A 22881-nucleotide genomic window follows, 5' to 3' on the forward strand; every position below is an offset into this window, starting at 1 on the left:
TGGGGAAAGTGGAGGGAAGTAGGAAGAGAAGAAAACCACATGCTAGATTAAGGAGGCCACAAGTATGAATTTGCAGGAACTGAGCAGAGTAGTGGAGGACAGTCTTGGAGCTGTCTCATCCACAGGGTTGCCGTGGGTCGAGATCAACTCAAAGGCAGTTAACAACAAACAACATATTGTAAAATGTGAAATATTTTATGAATGTGTGCCAGGGAACTGTTAAAGAACTGGAATTTTCCATGAACGCTTCTCCAATTTTTATGAAATGTACCTCCACATTTTTTGGTTGTGGCAAAAATGTTTACCACAGAGGGTTGAACAATATTTTGTGTCACTGAAATGAAAGGTGGCATACATTGTGGCACGCAGGTTTATTGTAGCTGCTGTGAATCATCTTTACTAGCAGGTTCACTGGGTCTGATGAAATGGGAATTTCTTAGAAGTTCCTTAAAACTTCTTTCAGCAATGAAAAGGAACACTTTTTTTATATTTCCATAGAGTGTGCATTCATAATTCCATAACACATGGGTTATTCGGTTGCCAGAGCTCTTCACAGCTGTTACTGTTCAACATGGGGCATGCTGACAAGACTCCTGATCCAAATGCCACATCCAAGCAAAGGGACTGACTGGCCCTCTGCAGGTGCTAAGAAATAAACCCTCTCCTTAAAAGGGAGTTCATATGAGTAGCAAAACCATTGCTTCTACCTCAATAAAGTGATAAACCAATCAAGAATGCTTGGCACAGTATTTTAGTTTACTGTTTACCCCTTTGCATTTTCTCCTGTTAGAGATTACCACCTCACAGTGTTGTGCAATTGTCCCCAACTGTGGCTAGAATTAGATTGAACTCTTGTGAGATACGATCAAAACTTCATGCGCCTTTTAATTCATATTTGCATAAGGTGCAATTTAAGGCGAGAGGTGCAAGTGCAACAATGCACAACTTCATAAGAGAGTATGCCAATAAAGAGTCAAGACTGCCTCAGCACACTCCCCTCCTGTGTTGATTATCCAGGTTGCATTCAAGATTGAAGAAATGTTTGTCCATATTGCATTCAGATCCATAATCCTGAATATTCAGTGTCAGTTTGAATACCATATTTGGAAGAATTATTGAACTGAGGTTTGCCACAATTTGTGGGAAGTTAAGGAGTCATATTTCTGATGAGTGCTGATCGTAGCCGTTCCAGTATCTGAAACAGGCACATAGCTTTGGTCTTTGTAAGCACCACAGCCCTTCAGGAAATCTTTGAATGAACTGGGGTACTTTGTCCTGATGCTGGTAGACTCAGCAAAACTTTCTGCTTGAAGAGTGAAGTCCACTGCTTGCTCACTCACCATGGCCATCTGTAGGTTATGGATAACAACATTTGGTTCAGTGAGGGAATCTACACATTGATTTATGTGCTCTGCTAAAACCAAAGGCTGTTGGTCATCCCCTTCTTCAGAAATAACGAAAACAGGTTTGGGCTTGTCCATTTCTAGTGGGAGCTCCTTGGATTTTGAGCCACTGGTTGCATTGCTTTTGAGTTGGATGGGATCTTCAGGGGTGATTTTTGCTCCTTGGCTTGAGCTGTTGACTAGAGATGTATCACCCGCATGCATGGAGTGATCAGGGAGCCTTAGGTTGCTGCAACTGGGAGAACTTGTTAAAAAACCAAAGTAAGGATTTCCAAATCGGGATCTTTTCAAAGTGCACCTGCTGCTCAGTTTGCACCCTTTCTGTATTGAATGTGTCAATGGGTAAGATGCAGTGCTGGCTGATGAGTCCAAGTAAGCCTGTTGAGAGTTTCCATCTATTTCTGCAGATGAGGTTACTTTTTGAGTAACTGTAGTCTGGTTTTTCATGGATGTAGAAAAGCCCTGGCAGGAACAATCATAATATCAATTCTGATAATGAGATCTTAAGGAACTGCAAGATGAAATGGTTAATGAACAAGGATATATTTTGCTTGCTTTATTGTCTTCTATGCCTCCTTGTGCATGTTGCCTTTCCCATGGTTTAAAGGCCAGCATAGAAAGGAGAACATATATGCATGCACGTGTACACAAAAAGTAGTAGTCTGGAGATATGAAAATTTCTGACAGTATCAATAGTCCTTTCCCCTACTTCACTTAACAACCAAAGCAAGTTTGTAAACCTTAGGGCTGCCAAGATAGTTATAAGAAGCAAAAGAGTGGGACTTAATGGGATACCCTTGTTCAGGCTGTAGGCCCATTCACCCCATATTATGCAAAAAATAACCTCAAATTTTATAATCTGAATCATATAATTCCAATTTGTTTCCTACGACTACAGTACTGATTTTACCATAACAAGTTGGCAGGCATATTTGCAGCCAGTCTTCTACAGTAGGAACATTTTGCTGCTACTGACTTTTGAAGTATAATATACACTGAAATAAGTAGTTAATTTACTGAACACTGATGGTCTTTTATTCATATTGCATGGATAGCCCCAGTAGCATGACTTAGTTCTTATGAGTATGAAGATGTGACAACACTAATGGAATCAGCCTAGATGTGATGTAGATCACACTTTGTCAGCTGTCCAGTCTGAAAAAGTTACCTTTAACTTCCATTTCCTAAGGTGCTCTGAAATACTTACACCACTATTCACCAGCTTGGTGAAAGGATTGTTAGTAGTCCAGCTGCACCATTTTTTCTGCAGCTGAGGCAATGGAGCCAGTAAGTCATGAAACGCATATGTACTCCATGTCTGCTGTGCTGGGCGATGGCTCTCCGTCTGTACCACTCTTCTCTCTGTAACATTGAGACCTGGTTCCGTTTCATCTGCTATTATCCAGTTAGAAACTGAGCCTGGACTTGTGATACTTCTCTTTAGCTTTTTGTCCTTAAAAAAAAATACAGATGATGGGTAAAAATAAAAATACAGTATATGACATCTTTACTCAGTGGCCAATGAAAGCAAATATAGCCTCCCTCCTTCTTCTTAATGAATAAAGTAGAAGTGATCTAGTACGTTTTTTTCTCACTAAAATTTGCCCTCAAACTGTCAAGGATTTCTTCTGACTTCTGAACTTGGTAGAAAAGAGGCAGTTGCTGAAATCTGGTGGAAGACACTGGAGGGATCAAAGGAACTACTGGACACAGCACAGTTAAATTCTGGAATTCACATCATGAAGCCACTGAGTGTCTGAAAGGAGATGAAATAATCCATGGAAAATAAAACTGTCTATAACCACTGATCACATTGATTATGTATTACTTTGTGTATTGAACAGTGGTATCACTAGGGTTAGTGTCACCCAGTGTGGTAACTCATGGTGTCAACCCCTACCCACCTTTTACCTGAACTATTCACTAGCTAGAGTAGGATATAGCTTCTATGTAAATATAGATTAAAGCCATTAGTAAACTTTTGTTTTTAAACGATAAACTACGTGTTTGTTTTTTGGAGCCAGTCTCAAGTTGTTAGGGAAGTATAGTTAGTCAAGAGCACATTTCTGCTACTCTAATTTTAAAGCTAAACTCTAACAGGCTTGGCTTTGACATTTTTGATATCCAATATTTTTGTTTCCTTAGCAAAGGCGGAAACCTTAAGAAACTTAAATTACCCCCCAGAGTCCCTGCCTGAGAACTGGTGCCCTTGTACATACCCCCCCCCCCAAGTATTTATTTATTTTATTTTTTATTTAATAGATTTCCTGCCTTTCTCCTAGCATGGGATCCAAGGTGGAGTACAACATTAAAAGCAGACATTTTAAGTGCTGAGCTGAGGATCAATGCTAGTGTTCCCATTGTTATCCTTGACATGTTGGAAGACAGGCTAAAACTCCTTCTGTTATCAGAGCTCAGGCTCAGGCTGACCAACTCTTGCGACTCAGAAAAAGGATTTGGATAATCTTTTTTGAAAATCCGCTTATAGTTTCACATTGTCTAGACAACCCTTTCAAAGGAAGGCAGTTCTGTGATCTCAACATTTCACACCTCTGTAAGCATCAAAGTAGTGTCCCAGAGAATGCTAAAAAAAGAAAGAAAGGTGAGCGCAGAGAAGAACTAGAGCTACTAAGTGGGAAACAAGTTAATACTTGCACAGTGTTGATTTGATTTAGGTTGCACTCAATTAACTCAGCAAGTAGCAGAGTCTTGCCCTTTGCAGTAAGGGCCAGCAAAAGCAAACTGCTGCAGCCTCTTCTAGTTTGTTCTTTCTCATTAATAACTTGCTCACATTCGGATCTTGCTTGGCCACACATACTCCTGTTTTCATCTGTACAATGTTGGAAGGTATCTCTGTTACCTCTCAACTTTGTTGTCGGACATTTCATTCTGACAGATAGCAGGGCCCATTCCAGACATTTAGAAGGGTTTTGTAGTGTTTTTACTGACATGGCTTGGCTGGCCTTAGGGACATTGAAAACGAGGGAGTGCCATTTGCTGTTCTGACTCAGGAACCGAACTTTAAAGGAAACACTTTAAAATACAGTATAGAACTGCTTTCACTCAAAAAAAAATTTTCGCTGGAAATACAAAAGGGCTGCACTACCTGTATTTGATAGGAGGTAAAACTCAAGCCACCAGCTCCAGGACTGGCTGAAATGATAAACACTTCATCACTTCCAGACTCGGTGGTTAATGCTGATATTGAAGAAGGTAGATCTGGATCGGTTTGTGGCGGAATGCACTCCACACTGCCATTGCAGGAAGTGACTAAAAAAATAAAAATAAATATTTATTTATTTGTCTCCTAGGATAGAGAAATATTAAACTGCCACTGCAAAATACCGTATATACTTGACTATAAGATGATGTCATGTATAAGTCATGTATAAGACCTATGGATAGACATAGGATTAAATTTAGGGCCGTGGAACAAAGGATGTAAAAGACAAAGCAAAGGAAATTAACACCAAAGAACTTACAAAATTCCAACAAGCATAACTGTTTGATTGTTGTTCCTGCATGGCAGGGGGTTGGACTGGATGGCCCTTGTGGTCTCTTCCAACTCTATGATTCTATGACTATGTTTGTGCTCACACTAGAGGCTGGATGGATGAGAGAATAGAGGAGGGTCAGTGCTTCCCGTACAGATTACTCTTTTGCCTTTCCCCAAGGGGTGGTTCCTTTTTTTAAAACAAGTGTTAAAGAACAGTATTTACACTGATCTGTGAATAAGTTGACTCAGTTTTTTGGGGCCATTTTTACTACACTTGCTAGACTTATACATGTGTATATATAGTAATGATTATGGTATACCAAGGTTTCTAGCATGAATCCTCCTATAATTCTATGCTGCAGCATCTCTTGAGAGATGTTTTTAGTTATGCTCTGTACCATCGTGGTACCCTGACATGACCTATTTTGTTGCCTCTCAATTTTTTTGCCCCCAAAGAGTCAGCAGCATCACTCAAACCTGCAAGGGATGCTATCTGCTCTTTTGCCATATTATTAGATGTATATGTGGGTGGGTCACCGTTTTCAGACCTGTACAGGAAGTGACTTTTTCATCAAACAGGAAGCATCAAACAGCAGGATGTCCTCTCACTTTATGGTTTGAAAAAGGCCTGTGGAGACCTAAAAATAGATGAAAGTGGGCTAAAAATACCCGAATGTGTGGAAAAATCGGCAGTAGCACTTCCCTATAAGATTTGCAGGAGGAGCTGTTAACTATCTGTGGGTAAAAAATTAAACTTTTGAGACCCTCAAATGTTGGCAGTGGGACTGAGAGTGACTCTACAGAGTGCAGCCCTCCAGGGTCACACAAGGATCCAATGCAAGGGGCCCAATGCCTGAGATTTATGAAAACTGGACAATGATGGACTGCCTAACATTTTGCCACTTACCAATTCCATTTCCACCAACAGAGTGGTTGTTGTTTTCATTCTCTTGGTTTGGCATCACTAGCCTAAGCTCATTGATATCAGCAGCAGCATTCTGGATCCCATTCTACAACTCAAAACATTCCCCAATCAACATCCACAGGTAGACGGAAACATAAGTCAAAAAGAAGAAAAACCAAGACGATGTACAAATCAGTAAGATCACAACTAATGAGCACTAACCTCTCGGTCACAGTGTACATCCAAAGAGCTCCTTTTGGGACATAATTTCTGTCTGAGAAAAAAAGCAAGGAAAATATTATTTCTTTATTGTCATCATTTATATCCCACCGTTCCAATAAAAACAGTGTTCGAGATTTCTAACAGTAAAATACATATAAAACAACAAAGATACCATTTAAATAGTAGAACTTATTAAATAAAAATGTGCCCAAGAAGTAACAAATTAAATGAAACTGTATATAATAGCATTCTCAATTAAACTCTACTTCCTTAGCAAATGAGCTTAGAAACTAAAAGCTTATCTGAATTCAAAATTCTGACGGCTAGCAGAAAGACAACAGGGAGGGGGCCAGCCTAGATTCCCTTGGAAGCCTGGGAGCAGTCCCTAAGAAGATCCTCTCACATTCATGCCAAATGTGCAACAGTGATGCAAGTCAGGGACAAAGATAAATCTTTTCTCAGACCTCAGCAAGTTCATACAGTGTGAAAATGTGGTCTTTCAAACAGTCTGATGCCCAATTTTGGTTTGCCATATTCAAGGATCATAGAAATATAGAGTTGGAAGGGATTGCACCATCTCATTCAACCCCATGCCATGCAGAAATATACAACTGAAGCATTTCTGAAAGATTCCCCGCCAACTTCTGGTTAATGTTTATGCCATAAGTTGGAAATGACATGGAAATTACACAACACATACACAATCTTTCAGTGGAATCTATGTCCTTGTAATTTGAATCTATTGGTTCATGTTCCAGACTCTTGGTCATCAAAAAACAAGGAAGGTGAATTCAGATTAAGAAAGGCAGAAACTAAAATGATCGGAGGCAATGAAACTATGCAGGCCGGTACACAAGTAGGACTATACCTCAGAGTACAGGGATGTACAAGTAAGCCTTGCATGCCTGGTTGCCATTTGGCTCTTCATATGTTAAGCGTAAAAGCTGAATCTGGTTCTGTCATTATGTGGGGTCTAATGCGCTTGCAGAGCTCCCATGCTCGGACACCACATCTTACCTTTGTACCTATATCCCCTACAAGGTTTAGCCCTACTTGTCTGCATGCAACTGAATGGTCAGAAGAGCTGGTTGGTACTGCTGCTTTGTAGCAGTACCAACCACAATTTGATCCAGTGCTTGGCTATACCAGCTGAGAGATTCTGGGAATTTTAGCCAATAATCCACTGCTCCTCCCAGTTTTGGATCCTACTTTGTTCTCAGAATTGAGAGTGTTTTAAAACATCACAAGCCCCCAAATTCAATTCAATATTCAATATTTTACAGCCTCCTCTTCTGGCATCTCAAAAGAGGAGTCCAAGAGAGGCAGGGACATTACTTTGTGTGCAAAAATTCTAACATTAATGTCACTGTCATTAAACTATTTAAAAGTGACACTGTTGTTCCTTAATATTGAACACAGTAAAGAGTAACATCTCTACTTTGACCATGTTACTTCCAAGCTTTGCACTTGCAGTGGGAGCAATAGGGGCAGTACACATCAGCAGGTTTATTGTGATGTGAAAATCCGGCCACTGGCTCATAAGTGATCAATTCCGGTTCACTACTCAGGATTGTGGCACTTGCTTCATCCTTGCAGTCAAAAGGAGCACCGCTTTGCTGTGCTTTTTCTTCTTCCTAAAAGGAAAACAGGGCAAGGATGACAGCAATTGGTGTTTCTCATGAGGAAGAAAGAGTGGAATAACAAGTATCTTCTCCTCTGGTGAGATGACTGTAAACATAGAGGTCACTGTCAGGAACAGCTCTTTGGCAGGTCAGAAGTTCTGTTGTGTGCCCCCGTGTGTTGTTGCCTCTTCATCCTTCACAGGCACCAAGCAAAAAAGCAAACAAACACACAAACACACCCACACAGAGACACAACCCACAAACCTCAATGTCTGCAGGGCATTATTAAAATAAAATAAGAGGGACAAGCTGCTTGTTTATGTGGGCTTGGGCAAGAAGGCAGGGGATGACATCTTTCCAGGCTTGGCCCCATGGCCAAAAGTAATTAGAACTTCTGGCCCAACAATAACTGAGGCTTTCATTACTTCTCCAGCCATTAAACAAAGACAACAGTGTGGCAAAATCTTGGAGTCTCCCCAGAGGCAGCTAAAGGGAATGAGCCTTCAGAAGACATTTGCTGATGACCCTCTCCTTTGCTAGTGTGGGTGCATGCATGGGTGTGCATGTACACACACAGACTAGAAAAGTACTATGTGCCAGCTCTGGCCAGTGCTGGTCAGACAAGCCATGGGATGGAGAGCTGCTACTTTTAGCCAGCCACAAGAGTTTAAAAACAACAAGGACATCATCAAGAAAAAACAGAAGAGATGAGGGAAGGATAGGGTAGCCAAGTTCTGAACTGCTCTGGTCTCCCAAGGACAAACCCCGGCGAGTGGAAGAGAACATGCAGGATGAGCTCAGAAAATAGAGAATTCCAAGGTTATTAGCCTCTCTTGCAGCAGCTTTTCCCGCAGTGATGAGTCCGAAGGTTGCCACCTTCTTCATCAGCTCACTCAGGACATTGCACAAAGAAGTGCTGAAGTTGAATGCCGTGGCTGTGGAGAGTCAATTGACAGTAACGGAGAGTAATAAATTCTAATTAACAAGTACTGCCGGCTGCAATAAAATGTTGTAGTGTGAAGTATCTTTGTTCCAGGATTTCAGTCACTGTGTACCAGTCCTCTTTCCCTCCCCAGGTTTTCTTCAACAACACCCAGACAGCATTCTGCAGTCACTGTGCATACTCAGTCCTCACTAGAATACTTTCAATCCTCATCACTTAGGAGAGATGTTACACTCATCCCTCCACATTTGCAGCTTTGACTTTTGACTTTCATTATTCATGGATTTCATTAATATATTCTCTCTAGGAATATCTACATCCTCCAGTGCACCTCTATGGTCAACTTTAACCAAATCTTGCACTGAAGGCCCTAGAGATTCCTAGAGAGAACACCCCACTAGGCATTTGTAGCTGCTCCAGCGCAATTCTATGGTCAATGTCTGGCAGATGTTGACCACAGAGTTGCACTGGAGGACCTACAGATTTCCAGAGAGGTGTTCTCTCAGCTAAAAACATAGTGTTTTTGTTAGTTGCAGTTTTCCCACATACACAGGGGTCTTGTGCAACCCTAGCAAATGTGGAGGGATGAGTGTATTTACCTGCAAACCTCAGGGCTTGGTTAGCCAAGTGGTTTAACCAATTCAAATCAACCCTAGCCTACAGAATCCTCTGTCTTATGTGTGGCTGGTGCCATTTTGGTTACATAAGTAACATCATGCATAGCCATAGCCAGAACACGGGAAATAGTAACAATAGCATAGTTAATATTTCACACTTTTATGGCCTTTTTCCTTCAGTACACTGCTCAGATTTCCCCTACCATATCACAGAGGAAAAGTGAAACAGGTTTATAATGCACCAATTCAAATTTATTCATTATATTTCATTATAACAGTCACAATATAACCTTTACAATATCCCCCTTTCCCTCCAAGGAGTTCAAAATGATATGTATAGTTCCCTTCTAAACCCACAAACTGTTTTATCTCCCACAGCAGTCCTATGAATTCAGCTAGAAAGTTATTAAAGAAAAGGGCAGAATAAGAATGGCTGCCAGTTTATTTTTATTTGGAGGTGAAACATCATTTTCATTCACAAATATGCAAATATGTCTACAAATATAATTTGAAAATGCAAAAAGGATCATAAATAAATAGTTACCTTCCAAAAAAGATTTTTGACACAATTTTAAAATTCTCTTATTTCCAAGACAGTAAAGAAGGCAGCTGTTGCCTCCATGATGTGTGCCTGTTCTGTGGTTGTGTGCCTTCAAGTCGTTCATTCATTTTATTTATTTCTGACTAATGGCAAATCTAAGGCGAATCAATTACAGGGTTTTTCTTGGCAGGATTTGTTCAAAGAGGGTTTGCCTTTGCCTTCTTATGAGGCTGAGAGAGTGGGACTGCCCAACATCACTCAGTGGGTTTCCATGGTTGAGCAGGGATTCAGACCCTGGTCTCTAGCGTTGTAGTTGTAATCCAATGTTCAAACCACTACACCATGCTGGCTCTTTAGTGTGCACATGGCCAAAATAGTTTGGTTTTACCTCTTTTGCAACTGGGTAAAAAAGAAATATTTAGAGCTGTCTTTTTATGAAAGAAATTTTAACCAAGTGGTTTAACCAATTCAATCTGCATAGGAGAAAAATAATTTTAAAGGATTTTAGATTAAATCAGAGCAGATTTAATTTTACAAGAGGCATTTCTCCTTTCTTCTCCCAGAGGAATCAATGCTACTCTTTAACATTAGGGGTGTGCAAGGAGGAATCCAAGGTTTAAAGAGCATGACTGACAGTCCCCAGTCCCCACTCCATGGACTGTCCATGGAGGAGCCATAGACTGCACTGTGGAATCTTTACATTGATGGAGAGCGGTGGATGCTTCCCCTGCAATGTATACATTTGAATATGCACATTTCGAATGTGTGCCATCCAGTACTAAAACACACTTTATTTAATAGAAGAACACATTCGAACAATCAAAACTTTTTTTTAAAAAAATGTGCATAAAATAGTCATGTGGAGGAAGGCAGGAAACAAATTTCATCTTTATAAGAGAAAAGGGCAGGTAAAACCAACCACAGGTCAGATGCAAATGTGCATATCCCTAATAGCTATACACCTCCCTAATAAGATTGTACTTGGCAACTGCATTTTTATTAGCACATGTATTAAAAGTACTTTCAGATTAAATATTTGCTACCAAGTTACTCCAGCATCTTTTTTTGTCAATTACCATGTTTTTAATTTATTGATTGAATTGATCAATTAATTAAACGTAGCCTTAGCAAGTGTCTCACTGCCGTATATCTCTAATAGGGAAACAGATTGTACTGAGAAGCTGAAATGATAGGTAAGGTGTGTATGTTTTTTAATGAGTCAACAATGGCAGCACTTACCTGCAAGCTATACAGAGTGAGGAGAAAAGAACAAGCGCAAAGAAGAGGATCCCTGTTATGATTACCAGCATCATAATATTTTCTTTCCCATCTTTTGAGTCATTCATGGTAAACAGTTCAGTGTCATTCTTGTATTCAAAGAGCATCGCAAAGCCTCGCCCACGATCTGTGGTTGTAATCAGCTCCACAATGACTTCAACCATCTTTAGAGAAGACCCAAAAGTCATGTTTTTGTTCAGTGGTGAATTTGTACCACAGAAGCGAGAAGAAAAAGCAAAGAGATCAGAAACATACAAGACATCATGGGGGCAAACTTCCATCGAGGTCACTGGGATGGAGGAAGTCTCTGTTGACAAAACCATCGTTGAAATGCCCTCATTGTCTTCAAAAGCCATATTTCCTGAATGCTGTTTAGAGCCTTCAGAATCTTCCTTTGTCCCACTAGCAGTGAGGTGAGCAAACAATATTTTGTCCATTGGGTCTTTATTTTCCTCCTGTACTCCACTGGCCATGTGTCTCAGTAAGGTGACATTGATTGCTTCCATGAATGGTGATTCGCTAGGCTGAGTAATGGCCAACTCTCTTGGTTCTTGTATTTGCTGGAATTGTTTTGATTCCTGTTTTTCAGAAGCAGTTTCTGGAAGCCCACCATGAAGATTATAAAAATCCGTTGAATGAAAATTTTGGAGAGTGGAGCTCTTAGTAGAAAGGATAGTGGGAAAGTCTGTATTACCCTCATTGGGAAAAAACTCTTCCTTGGTATTTTTGGGAAGGGTAAGAAAATCATTCCAGGCACTTGGGTTCTCACTCATGCTTTCAAACACATCAAAGTCAAAAATTTCCAACATTAAGTATGTTCTAGCAGGGATGAAGAACTGCCAAATACAATGTATGCCCGATGAATAATTGTTGGGGAAGCCAGGTGATAAAATAAGACCTCTCTCTAATGATTTGAACTGTGCACCACATGAATAGTATACCTGAAACAAAAAAGAGTATCCTTGAATAAGTGGAAGCATCCAACCAGATGACCAGGCATTTTCTCCATTCCAGATTGAATCAAGTTTGTGGCCAACATTTATACACACATACATACATACACACATGCATAAAGACAAATTACAGGCTGAGTCTCCCTTATCCAAAATACTTGGGACAAGAAGTATTTCAGATTTTGATTCCCCCGCCCCCAGATTTTGGAATATTTGCATATACATAATGAGATATCTTGGAGATGGGACCGAAGTGTAAACATGAAATTCATTTATGTTTTGTATACCCCTTATACACATAGCTTGAAGGTGATTTTATACACAATATTTTAAATAATTTTAGGCATGAAACAAAGTTTGTGTCCCATCAGAAAGCAAAGGTTTCACTATCTCAGCCACCCATGTGGACAATTTTAGATTTTCATTTCAGAACTCTGGATAAGGGAGACCCAGCTTTGTAATTTGCTTTGCTGCTTGAAGAGTTGGATGCTCAAAGTGAAATGTAATTTAAAACAAAAATATATTAACAGCTTAACAAATCAAAACAGAAACAGAACATTATTTATCACACGGTCTCTAACCATATTGACCTCTGACAAGAAGATAAATCAAATAGTGCAGTTTTTACTATCTAACTCCAAAGGGATGAGGCCAACTGACCTGCCTCTAGAGGTGGGAAAGAGGGGCATCACAGGGCCTGCAAATGTTGTTGAACTCCCTGCAGCCCTAGGCAGCATAATCAATAGGAAGGAATGCTGGGAGTGGCCATATGATTCCCAATCCTACGGTAGAGGGAATTTGATAAGATGCTGCTACTTTAAAGTCCCTGTCTTGTACATCACGCAACCTAACCAGTCCTGATGGTACAACAGGGATTCTGATGAAGACTGCCAATACAGGCAGGCTCAAATGGGAGAGGTGGTGTTTCAGATCACTTCGTCTCAGAATCATCTGCTACAATTAAGACTGCTAAACTGTTGGAAATCTTGATTCTGGAATCTCCTAGAAGCTGAGGTAGAGTCTTTTGGGCAAAGCAGATGGCCCTGTAGAGATGCAAGTCATCTTGCATCTCAAGTTATCCTTCTAGCCTTCTGCCATTCCAAGCTTCAATTGTGCCAGGACTGCAGCAACTGCACGGCCAGCTTCCAAAATGGGCTGCCGCCACAGTCCAAAGCTAATAGCTACCAGGAGCCGGATTATCTCCGCTCCTTTTTGGAGCGGCTTTTAGCTTCCTAGCATGGCCTGAGTGCAGTTTCTGGCCGCTTTGGGGGCACACGTCATGTAAACGCCATGCCCCCAAAGCAGCCAGAAGCCACTTTATTTGGCCCATGCGTTACAGGTTTTGCTTCCAAAATCACTGTTCCTTCCTCAAAATCAGTCATCTTGCATCTCAAGTAATCCTTCCAGCCTTCTGCCATTCCAAGTATATAACTGAACAGGACTAGCGGCTGAATTTTACTTCAGCACCAGTGACAAAAGTGTTTCCCTTAATACCTGAGGGCAATAGGGTACTACATGATGCTGAAGAGGCCATGTGCTACACACAACTCTGGGGCTCAACAGATGGGTGGCTAAACGCCACCCGTTTTTGCCCCAGAAGAAGGCTGCAGCAACTGCTTCTGGACAGGTTCTTTTTGCATCCCCAAAGAGGTGCCATTGGTGTGCTTGCACGCCATGATGATGCTCCTTGTGTGTAGCGCCATTTGGGTGCTGCATCCGAGGGACGTCATCATGGCATGCCCCATGTACGGGCACGTGACAAAATGGCGCCCGGGTAGTGGAACTAGGGTTCTGAGCGTGTGAATGCTCAGCCCTAGTTCTGCTTCTCCCCAACCTTTTGGGCTGGGGAGGAGATTTTGCTGGCCTCTCATTGGAGAGACCAGCATTTTAAAGGAAAATAGCATGCTCTGCTGGCTATTGGGAGAGGAGGGGGTGGGGTTTAGCCTGCTTGAGGCTTGTGTAGCAAGGTAGAGGTGAATGAAGAGAGAGTTGGGGGAGGAGAGAGCGATCAGGTGGAGGAATTAAGGGATAGAAGCCCAGGGGCGGAACCAGAAGAAAGGAAGGAGGAGCCATGGGAAGGTATAAAGAGGCAGGAGCAGCCGTGCGCGGGGAGAGGGTACAGACGCGGAAGAGGTGGGCGCGGAGAAGCGGTCGAGTTAGGGACAGCTAGGATATTCCATAGCCCTCAGCGGGTTGGGAGACCCGTGTCCCTACAGACTAAATCAAGCCCTAGACCTCCAGGTCCTCATGAGTCTCTGAAGTTAAGAGACCCCAGGGAGGAGGGTGACTTCCCTTATCCGGAGGATGAAGGCTGGGGAAAGGTGGAGACGAAAGGTTTGGTGAGTGAATGGTGGGACAGTAAAGGCAGGCGGTGGGAACAAGGACCTGAACCAAAGGATTGGGAGAAGGCCGACCGGGAGCCCCTGGAGAAGCATTCGGGCGGAAGAGCCCCAGACTCCAAATTGGACTCACAGGTCTCCGAGACCTAACTTTCCCGGACGGGGTAATTGGACAAAGTTCCTGAGTGATTTGAACTGAGTTGTTGGTCTGTTAGACCTTGTTTGTTTAACTGTTGCCAATAAAGGCACCATTGTTGCAGCACCTGCTGGCTGAAGAAATTTTGTTACACACGTGTTTAAGGGCAGGAGGGAACTACAACTCCCATCATGCAACCCGCCGCTCCGGCTCCGCCCACAGCTTGCCTACCCAACCTCCTCTCACTTGGCTTCAAACGCTGGCCCACCCTCCCGCCTCAACATCAGTGTGAAAATTAATTCTGGTCGCCTCGGGGCCAGGTAGGAATTTTCTCCCCTTTCCAAGGGTTTTTCGCCTACCCCACACTGTTGGTTGAGGACTTTGACAATTGGCATGGGTGTGGTCATAAATAGGGTCCACACATAGGCAGGGGGAGATAGATGTTTCGGTGAACACTTTGGCACCCTCCTAAAGGGTGAAGGTAGGTCTCTGGAACTTACGTTTAGGTCTTGCGAGTAAATGCAAAGGGAAAGAGACTTGCCTTGGGGATGGCTTGAGATTTAAACCCTCACTTAAGTCTTGCGAGTTAAGTGGGGGAGTCTTGGGTTGACCTTCTGGATGCTGGCTAGCCAGGGAGCAACCCAATTATGGATTGCCCTTGGGGCTCAGGTGTTTTCGCCCTTTGGAAGCTGGGGAATTGGTCTTGGAGCAGACCATCCGCCAGCTGTTCCTACACAAGGTTCTCCCCCCTGGTTTTTTTGCAGTTCTCAAAGAAATACGTTTAAATAAGTTGAGTTAAATAAAGTTGCCCATTTTATAACCCAGTTCTCTGTGTCTGGTCTCATTATTCAATGAGTTGGTCAGCAAACCTGTAGGCTGGCACAAAGTGCAGGTCTGTATAAGCTTTCTGTCTTGCAACACAGGGCCATGGGCCCAAAACAGACAGGCCAAAAGAAGAGGCTTCTGGACGCTTTGGGGGTGGGGCATGCAGATGACGCATGCCTCCGAAGTGGCCAGAAGTTGCTTTGAGGCCGCCAAAGGCAGCTTGAAGCTTCTGGGAAAGGAATGGCGAAAAACTGCTCCTGCCAGCAGCCCATGTGGGACTGATGTGGTGGCCCACTTTGAGGCAGGCTGTGCGGTCACCATGGTCCCCAGCTGATTGCAGGCCGATTGCGGGCAGAGCTGCCACATGCCTCTCCTTTATGCCTGTCTGCTCTGCCCCATGGTCAGGGAAGCTGTTACAGCTGACCCCATCAACGTTTTCCAACTTAGGCAACCCTGACTAGAAAAATTCTTTTCTGACTTTGAATTTTAGAATCTTATAGATCACCATGATTATACTGTGAGGACCCTTTTATGCCCTGCATGCTTTGCTTCACTCACACCAAGAAGAGTTGTACTTTCCAAAAATTGGTGGATTGGATTTATAATCAGATTAGTATGTTTATTAGAAAAGTTTAAATGTGGAGAAGCATGTCGCAGTTCAAAAGGGAGTAGGACATATTGATCTTCAGTTCCATGGTGATGGCTGGATCTAGAGAGGAATGAATTTACTTGGAAAACACCAGTGCAATTCTTTTGTTGGCGTGAGGAACATCAGTTCTCCTGCCCCACCCTTTTTGAAAGAGGAAAGCTATAAAATAACAAGGTACTTGCTCACCATATAATCACCATTCATTACCTGGCATTAGCTAATGAAGAAAGGGGATTTATTTTAAAAACAAAACTAAAAACAATTAAGTCATTTTTAGTCTGTTTAAACACAAAAAGGATCTTGGCAGGACAACAGACAAATCTATGGCCCCATTCCCACTTGGCAGATAAAACGGCTTATATTGGCGCGATTATGACTCGGATTATTTTCCGAGTCTAATTCAAATTTTTCCCATCATTTCCATTAGGAAAGGGGGCAAATTACCTCAATTTATTTAGACCCTGGTTTCATTCCCATTTATTTTAAATCACTGTATTTTAAACCGGGGTAATTTGCTCCCCGTTCCCATTTGTGTCTGCAAGCTGTCAATCCAGCGCATAGGCTTCAGACGTCACAAGTGTCGTCACCTGATTTGAAACACTTTGAAATGGTTTATTTTGCTCCCCATTGCCATTTCGGTTTGTTTGTTGTTGTTTTTTGGTGGGTAGCCAATGAATAGCGGCTGCATCCAAGGCTCTTCTGCGTCTCCCCAGATTCCCTTTGGTAAAGAGAGAAGTCTCTATCCCCCCTCAGATCCCTGAGCGTCCAGGCTCTTCTGTGTCTCCCCAGATTCCCTTTGGGAAAGAGAGAAGAGAAGCCTCTATCCCCCCTCAGATCCCTTGGCATCCAGGCTCTTCCCTGAAAATGAAGCAAGGTATAGGAAATCTTTCACTATTTCAACGCCTTTGTTAGCCACTTTAAAGCTACCTGAGTCATTATTTTTCTCTTCTTATGTTGATTTCTAACATACAATTCAGTTGTAACCCTGCTTTTCAACTTTCTTCCTTAACTTTCATCAGCAATCAATCCAAGTAATAAGGTGTCATCTGCATATCTTAACATTCTAAATTCTTGCATTTCTAGAAGATTGGCAAGGCTCTGGAGCAAATGGTAGCCTTCAAGCTGGAAGAATGGATTATCTAGATCCATTCTAGACGCTGGACTATATGTATAAGAAATCCGTGTATAAGAAGGGCTGACTGTATATTGCAAATTGAGGGGGGGGAAACAGTTCCTTATTCTTTGATATGTATTTATGCTCCAATAATCAGACAAAAGCTTTTTATAAAGAAATAAAATTAAGCAGCAAGAACAAAGAGAAATCATAATGGAAGGAGATGTCAATGGTGTGCTATCTGCTAAATTATATCACTCTTGTTTTGCAACATTACATGGTCTCTTACCAAAGAATTTTTTTGAAGTCATTACTGTACAACAAAATCATTTGATAGACCCATGGAAATTCTATAATCCATCTTTAAAGGACTACTTTTTTCTCCACAGGTGCATATATCAAAATCAATAATTGATTTATTTTTCACATCCCCTAATTTTATTGTTCAAACAAGTTCAACTGATATGCAAACTGTGGTCTACAGTGGGCTTTTCCCATCCTTGGGAGTTTGATTCCGAGCCATATTAGTCAATGGGCAGATATGTGCACGCCTGTAGGCGCATGTCACCATTGGCTAATATGGGGTGGGGTGATCCACAGGCATTTCAATCCATGGATGGCTAGCCTGCCAATACAGTGGGCTCACTGTATATCAAACAATTAAACTCCTCCCTCCACATTCTCTGGGGTTAGGGGCACAGAGCCCTTGTGAATGTGGAAAAAACACAAATCACAAAAACATCATGTTTTTACCTGAGAGTACACCTCTCCAGGAATCTCTAGGTCTTCCAGTGCAACTCTGTGGTCAACATCTGCCAGACATTGACCATCGAATTGCGCTGGAGCAGGGACGTAGCCAGAGGGGGGATCCAGACCCCACCTTGGGGTCCAGACCCCCCCCCTTCCATTAGAAAAATGAATGGTGTGTGCTGCTGCGCCACCGCACCCAAGCCCCATTATAATGGTGGCACTTAGTCTCGACCCACCCCCCACCTTCCTAAAATCCTAGCTACGTCCCTGGCTGGAGGAGCTACAAACGGCTAATGGAGTGTTCTCTCTAGGAAACTCTAGGTCCTTCAGTGAGACCTTTGGTTAAAGGTACCCACAGAGTTGCGCTGGGGGACCTAGAGATTCCTAGAGAGACCATATTAATAAAATCTGTGAATCATGAAATCCGCAAAAGACAAAGCCACAAATGCGGAGGAACAGGTGTATAACAAACCTAGGCCCAGTGCTATAGAATTCTGGGAATTGTAGTTTTGTGGCATTTAGCCTTCTATATCAGAGAGCTCTGGCACCACAACAAGGTACAATTATCAGAATTCCATAGGCATGGATGGCACTTAAAGTGGGGTCAAACCGGACTGTTTCTGCAGTGCAGATGCAGCCTGAGAGAGAGAGAGAGAGGTGAGTTATCCATTATTTATTTTGCTGAACAAAATACATTCCAGATTGAATTCACAACAAAGTTTTGCCTTTGAGAAAGTTAAATAAAAGCTTCAAAACAAACAAACTGATGGGGGTTGGGATGGGGAGAATCTCTTTCAAACCTTACAGCCTTAGGCAGAATGTGTGACATTTGCTAGTTTTTCAGAGCCTAATTGAATTCTGAGCTGCTTCTTTTTCCTTTTAATCCCAAACAAAGATGAAAACAGCTTGGAACATGGCTTTGTTTTCCAACAGTACAAAGCAAATCTTCTTTTATGCAGACCCCTAAGATGGTCCACATGTTGAATGACTGTACTGCAAAAAGCCATATGGAACTGAAAACAACCCACATGTGGGAGGAAATCCCCTGAAGACAGTCTCTCCTGCCAATTTGGGAGTCTTTGGACCTTCCAAAATGCCTTGAAGAAATTCCATAGATTTATTTTTGCCTCCCCTCTCTGTTAATGACGATAAGCTTGACCTTTCCTGATCAGGAAAATTAGTTCTAAAGCACAGGGTAAGGCAGGGTGAGGCAGCAACCTCTGGAAGCATATTTTGGGTATCAAGAAAGGGCAGCAAATTATTTCATGTATTATTATTTGTATTGCCAGTAAGGCATGCCTATGGAATTTTCTGCCTCAAGAACCAAAATAGCTTGGATGCTATGAACTTCAGGCTAGGTGGGTGTGGGGTGCCACTGGCTTTTCTGTCTCAGGCAGAAAAAATATGTCTGACCCATTCTGGCTAAGAGGTTGCTGTTAGCTTGGCTGAGAGAGTGCTGTAATGCTTGTGCCATTTATATTTAGACAAGCAGAAGCAAATACTCCTACAGCAGGCAGCAAGCCCACTGTACTTGAGCTACTGTACTTGGTCTCTGGCTGCACCATCTCTGTAGGCAGCCTCAAGAACAGCGGAAGTCCCAAATCAAAATTCCCATTTCTCTTTCCCTGATTCCCAGGAATCTTCTCCAACTTTTAAACAGCAATTTACCTTTAGCAGTTTTTCTTCCCTCTCAGTAGATGAAAGAAGTAACATCCCAAAGGCTCAGGAAAGATTAAGGAAAAACATACCCAGTTGTACAGTAACACGCATATACTTCTGCTAGATCCTAGAAGATCCCAGAGGTCTCATGCTCTCTCAAAACACTCTGCCCTTTACCCTTTGCTGAGCTGTATTTTCACAAAACACTTCTATGATGCTTCCTCTCTTACACCATCCCAACCTCTCTTAAAAGCCACCTTCTCTGAAATGCCTTGGGTACAAACCTGTCGGCTCCATGCACTATTATAACTCACATGGGTTCCCTATTAACCCCCAGCTCCCTTTCCACATTTCTTTCCCCCTTTGTTTCCCATGTCAAAGTGTAGATCAGTGGTTCCCAACCTGTGGGTCGGGACCCCTTTGGAGGTCGGGGGTCGCCTAAGACCATTGGAAAACACCTACGAGTATTTAATTACAGTTATGAAGTAGCAACGAAAATAATTTCATGGTTTCGGGTCACCATTATGTTTTGGACTACAACTGTCAGAGTCCTTCAGTTGCACACCTATTGGGCATGCTGACTGGAGGAGTCGGGCAGTTACAATCCAATAGGATTTTTCTTCCACCAAGCTCTGGTCCTTCCTATTCATAGAGAGCTGCTGGACAGACCTTCCTCCATATTTCCTCTGCATGCTGATTCACTACCCCTTTGCAATGTCCAGACTTGTAGAATCAGTGCAGGGCATTCTGGGGTAGTGGCATCCATCTCTGAAGTTCATTTAAACACAGTTTGCATACAGACTGTAACCTATCTTTGCTCGCTGGTACCTCCTCAACATTTTTTGCTGTTGCCTTTGTTCTTGTCTGCTGTATTAATTTTGAGCTCTTTTCTATTAATGGCATATTGCTTTTGCTTATATTGTTTCTTTTGGAGCAGAAAGCCAATTAGTACGTTATAACAATAATGAAACACATCAGTGGTTTGCAGTCCTGAAATTCCCCTTTCCTTTCATCATTAAAGAGGCACCAAAACAGAGACATGACTACCCCAAACACTGCATTCCTAAACAGTCTGTCAAGACAAATCAGTGTCAGGCATCTGTACACAGGGATGCAATGCTATGACATGGCATAACACATTTTGACTGAAATGCAAAAGTATCATACGTCCACATTGATAAATGCCTTCCCTTTCCATTTCCCTTTCATCAGAGTATGGAATCCCTCAGGAAGGAATAGGAGAGAAGTGAATGGGAACCATGTTCTTAATTCTGGTCATACCCCATAACCTCCCTTTTCACAGCCCCAGTTGCAAAACCCTAGCTGCAGCCTCAGATTGACATGCACCTTTTCTAACTGTGTCTGTATGTATTTTCTGATGGTATATTCTGTTGGGGTGTAGAAAGACGCGCTGTGTCCACCATGACCACCTGCAGAGTTGAACCACATCGACAGGACGCCAGGGAGAAGGAATCTGAAGAGATGTTTGCAAAGGTATTCAGGCCAAGAAGGAAAATATTCCTTCACCACTGCAAACGGCCTTGAGCTCCCGGCTTGAGAAATAACAACAAGAGCACTTCAAGCCTTCACTCTACATGAGGGCTTTAATAAATAAGTTACTTTAATAAATAAAATACTTTGCGCCAACCAAACAACCATAACTACAAAAACCAGAGAGGCAGTTACTCTTCCACCGTCATAACTGACACACTCTCTCAGAAGGACTGGCAGCATCAACATTCCATAATGCAAATGTCAGCTGTCAACTGCCACTGGAACTGTAATAGGTTCCGCTACAGCTCCATCTTGTGGTCACATACATGCCATTTCCTAACATATTCCACTCAGCATCATTCGCACATGATCCTTATCTTCGTTTCTTCTGGAGACAAATTCACTGCTTGACAAGATTATAGCTGAAACAAGATAATGGAACGTTGGTACTTACTTGATACACATCCCTTTCCAGCAGAGAAGGTCAGAGCCTGCTTAACATTGGGTAGCTCCGCCCACATGGCTCCTGATAGGCACGAAAAAACAAAGGCCTGGGGCCTGACCCCGCCTCCCTGGGCGGAGCAACCCCTAGCAGCCTCAGTCAGTGATCAGCCAAAGAAACCATGTATGGTCCCTCTAGTAATCTTGACTTAGAGCACTCTGACTTGGTAACAAAAACTGTGTAGCCCATATCTGGTTTAAAGATCAAGAACTCCAGCAAGAGTACATTTATTTCAGCTTCCCAACATGTAAACAAATTATGTATCTCTGTGGCGATTCTTGTCTACAGCTTTCGTCATCTTCAATCACTAGTCATGCTGCTTGGGATTGAGGGGAGTTGTAAGTGAAACACATCTAAAAGGCACCAGATTTAGGAAAGCGTATCTAAGTCTAGAGAACTCTACAGATCCCCCAGAGCCAGTGGACCAAGTACACTAATTACTAGATACTGGGGGTTAACAACGGGGGAGCGGCTGGGGGGGAGCCCCTTGATCCTCCAAATTTTTTTTTTACTACAAACTACTAACTCCTTACTACTACCCATGCTGGCTAAGGGTTCTGGAAGCTGAAGCCTAAAATATATGGAGGGCCAAAGTTTCCCTACCGATAGAATATGGGGTGGATATCTTCCTTACCAAATGCTTTAAGCATCCAGAAACCTCTGCTATGCTAGACTTTGACAAGCTGGCCCTTTGTCTTGATATAGAAAAGCAATGATTATGTTACTAACATTAAGGATGGATAATAACAAGGTAGTTGTGCACATGCTTTCACCGCAGAAGTGCATGTATGCATGAACACATTACTTTATATCCCACGTTCCTTCCAGTCAGGTCAAGTACATGCCCTCTTCTTCCCTTTTTTTTCCTCACAAAAACGCTGTGAAGCAGTCAGGCTAAGAAAGTGTGACTAGCAAGTCAAAGCATTAAATCCAATGTTATTCCCAACTAGAGTAGACCGATTAAAATCAATGGGTCTTACATAAGTGACGGCTAGCAAGTACCATTCATTTTAATTAGTCTGCTGTAGTTCAGAGTCACACTGGATTTAACCCAAGGGTCAGTGGAGATGAAAACCTGATCTTCCAAATTCCAGTTCAGTGCTCTAATCCAGGGGTGGGCAAAGAGAATGCTTCCAGATGTTGTAGGGCTGCAACTTAAAACCTTCCTTCTCCTTGGCTATGCCAACCAGACCTGCTTCCAGTCCCACAACATCTGGAGGGCCATATTTTGCCCACCCTGCTCTAACTGCAATGCTACATTGGCATCTACTTGGTCACTGTGAAACAATATGATAGACTAGTTAAGAGCTTGGTTTAGGTTAGTATCTTCTTCTTATGTTCTCAGTTCACCAGTGGAGCACTTGATACTGGAACAGAGTTGTCCAAGCCTCCATTCCTCTCTTCCCCAGCTTTTCTAATTGTGTTTATTGGCTA

At 42.4% G+C, this 22881-nt stretch overlaps 1 protein-coding gene across 4 annotated transcripts in view; it reads right to left on the minus strand.

Annotated features, from left to right (window-relative positions):
- Window positions 1–737: 737 nt before the first annotated feature.
- The window catches only part of LOC121916709, a 55766-nt gene continuing 33622 nt past the window's right edge, over window positions 738–22881 (minus strand). For all 4 annotated transcript variants that reach the window (XM_042442078.1, XM_042442079.1, XM_042442076.1 and 1 more), the window contains 6 exons: window positions 10988–11967; window positions 6026–6077; window positions 5807–5909; window positions 4510–4673; window positions 2611–2856; window positions 738–1865 (listed from right to left, as the gene is read on the minus strand). In XM_042442078.1, coding sequence (XP_042298012.1) covers window positions 1113–1865; window positions 2611–2856; window positions 4510–4673; window positions 5807–5909; window positions 6026–6077; window positions 10988–11967 — 2298 coding nt within the window. In that variant the 3' untranslated portion in view covers window positions 738–1112. The remainder of the gene's footprint in view (window positions 1866–2610; window positions 2857–4509; window positions 4674–5806; window positions 5910–6025; window positions 6078–10987; window positions 11968–22881) is intronic.

Source organism: Sceloporus undulatus, chromosome 10, assembly GCF_019175285.1.
Source record: "Sceloporus undulatus isolate JIND9_A2432 ecotype Alabama chromosome 10, SceUnd_v1.1, whole genome shotgun sequence".
In the NCBI taxonomy this organism is placed as follows: domain Eukaryota; kingdom Metazoa; phylum Chordata; class Lepidosauria; order Squamata; family Phrynosomatidae; genus Sceloporus; species Sceloporus undulatus.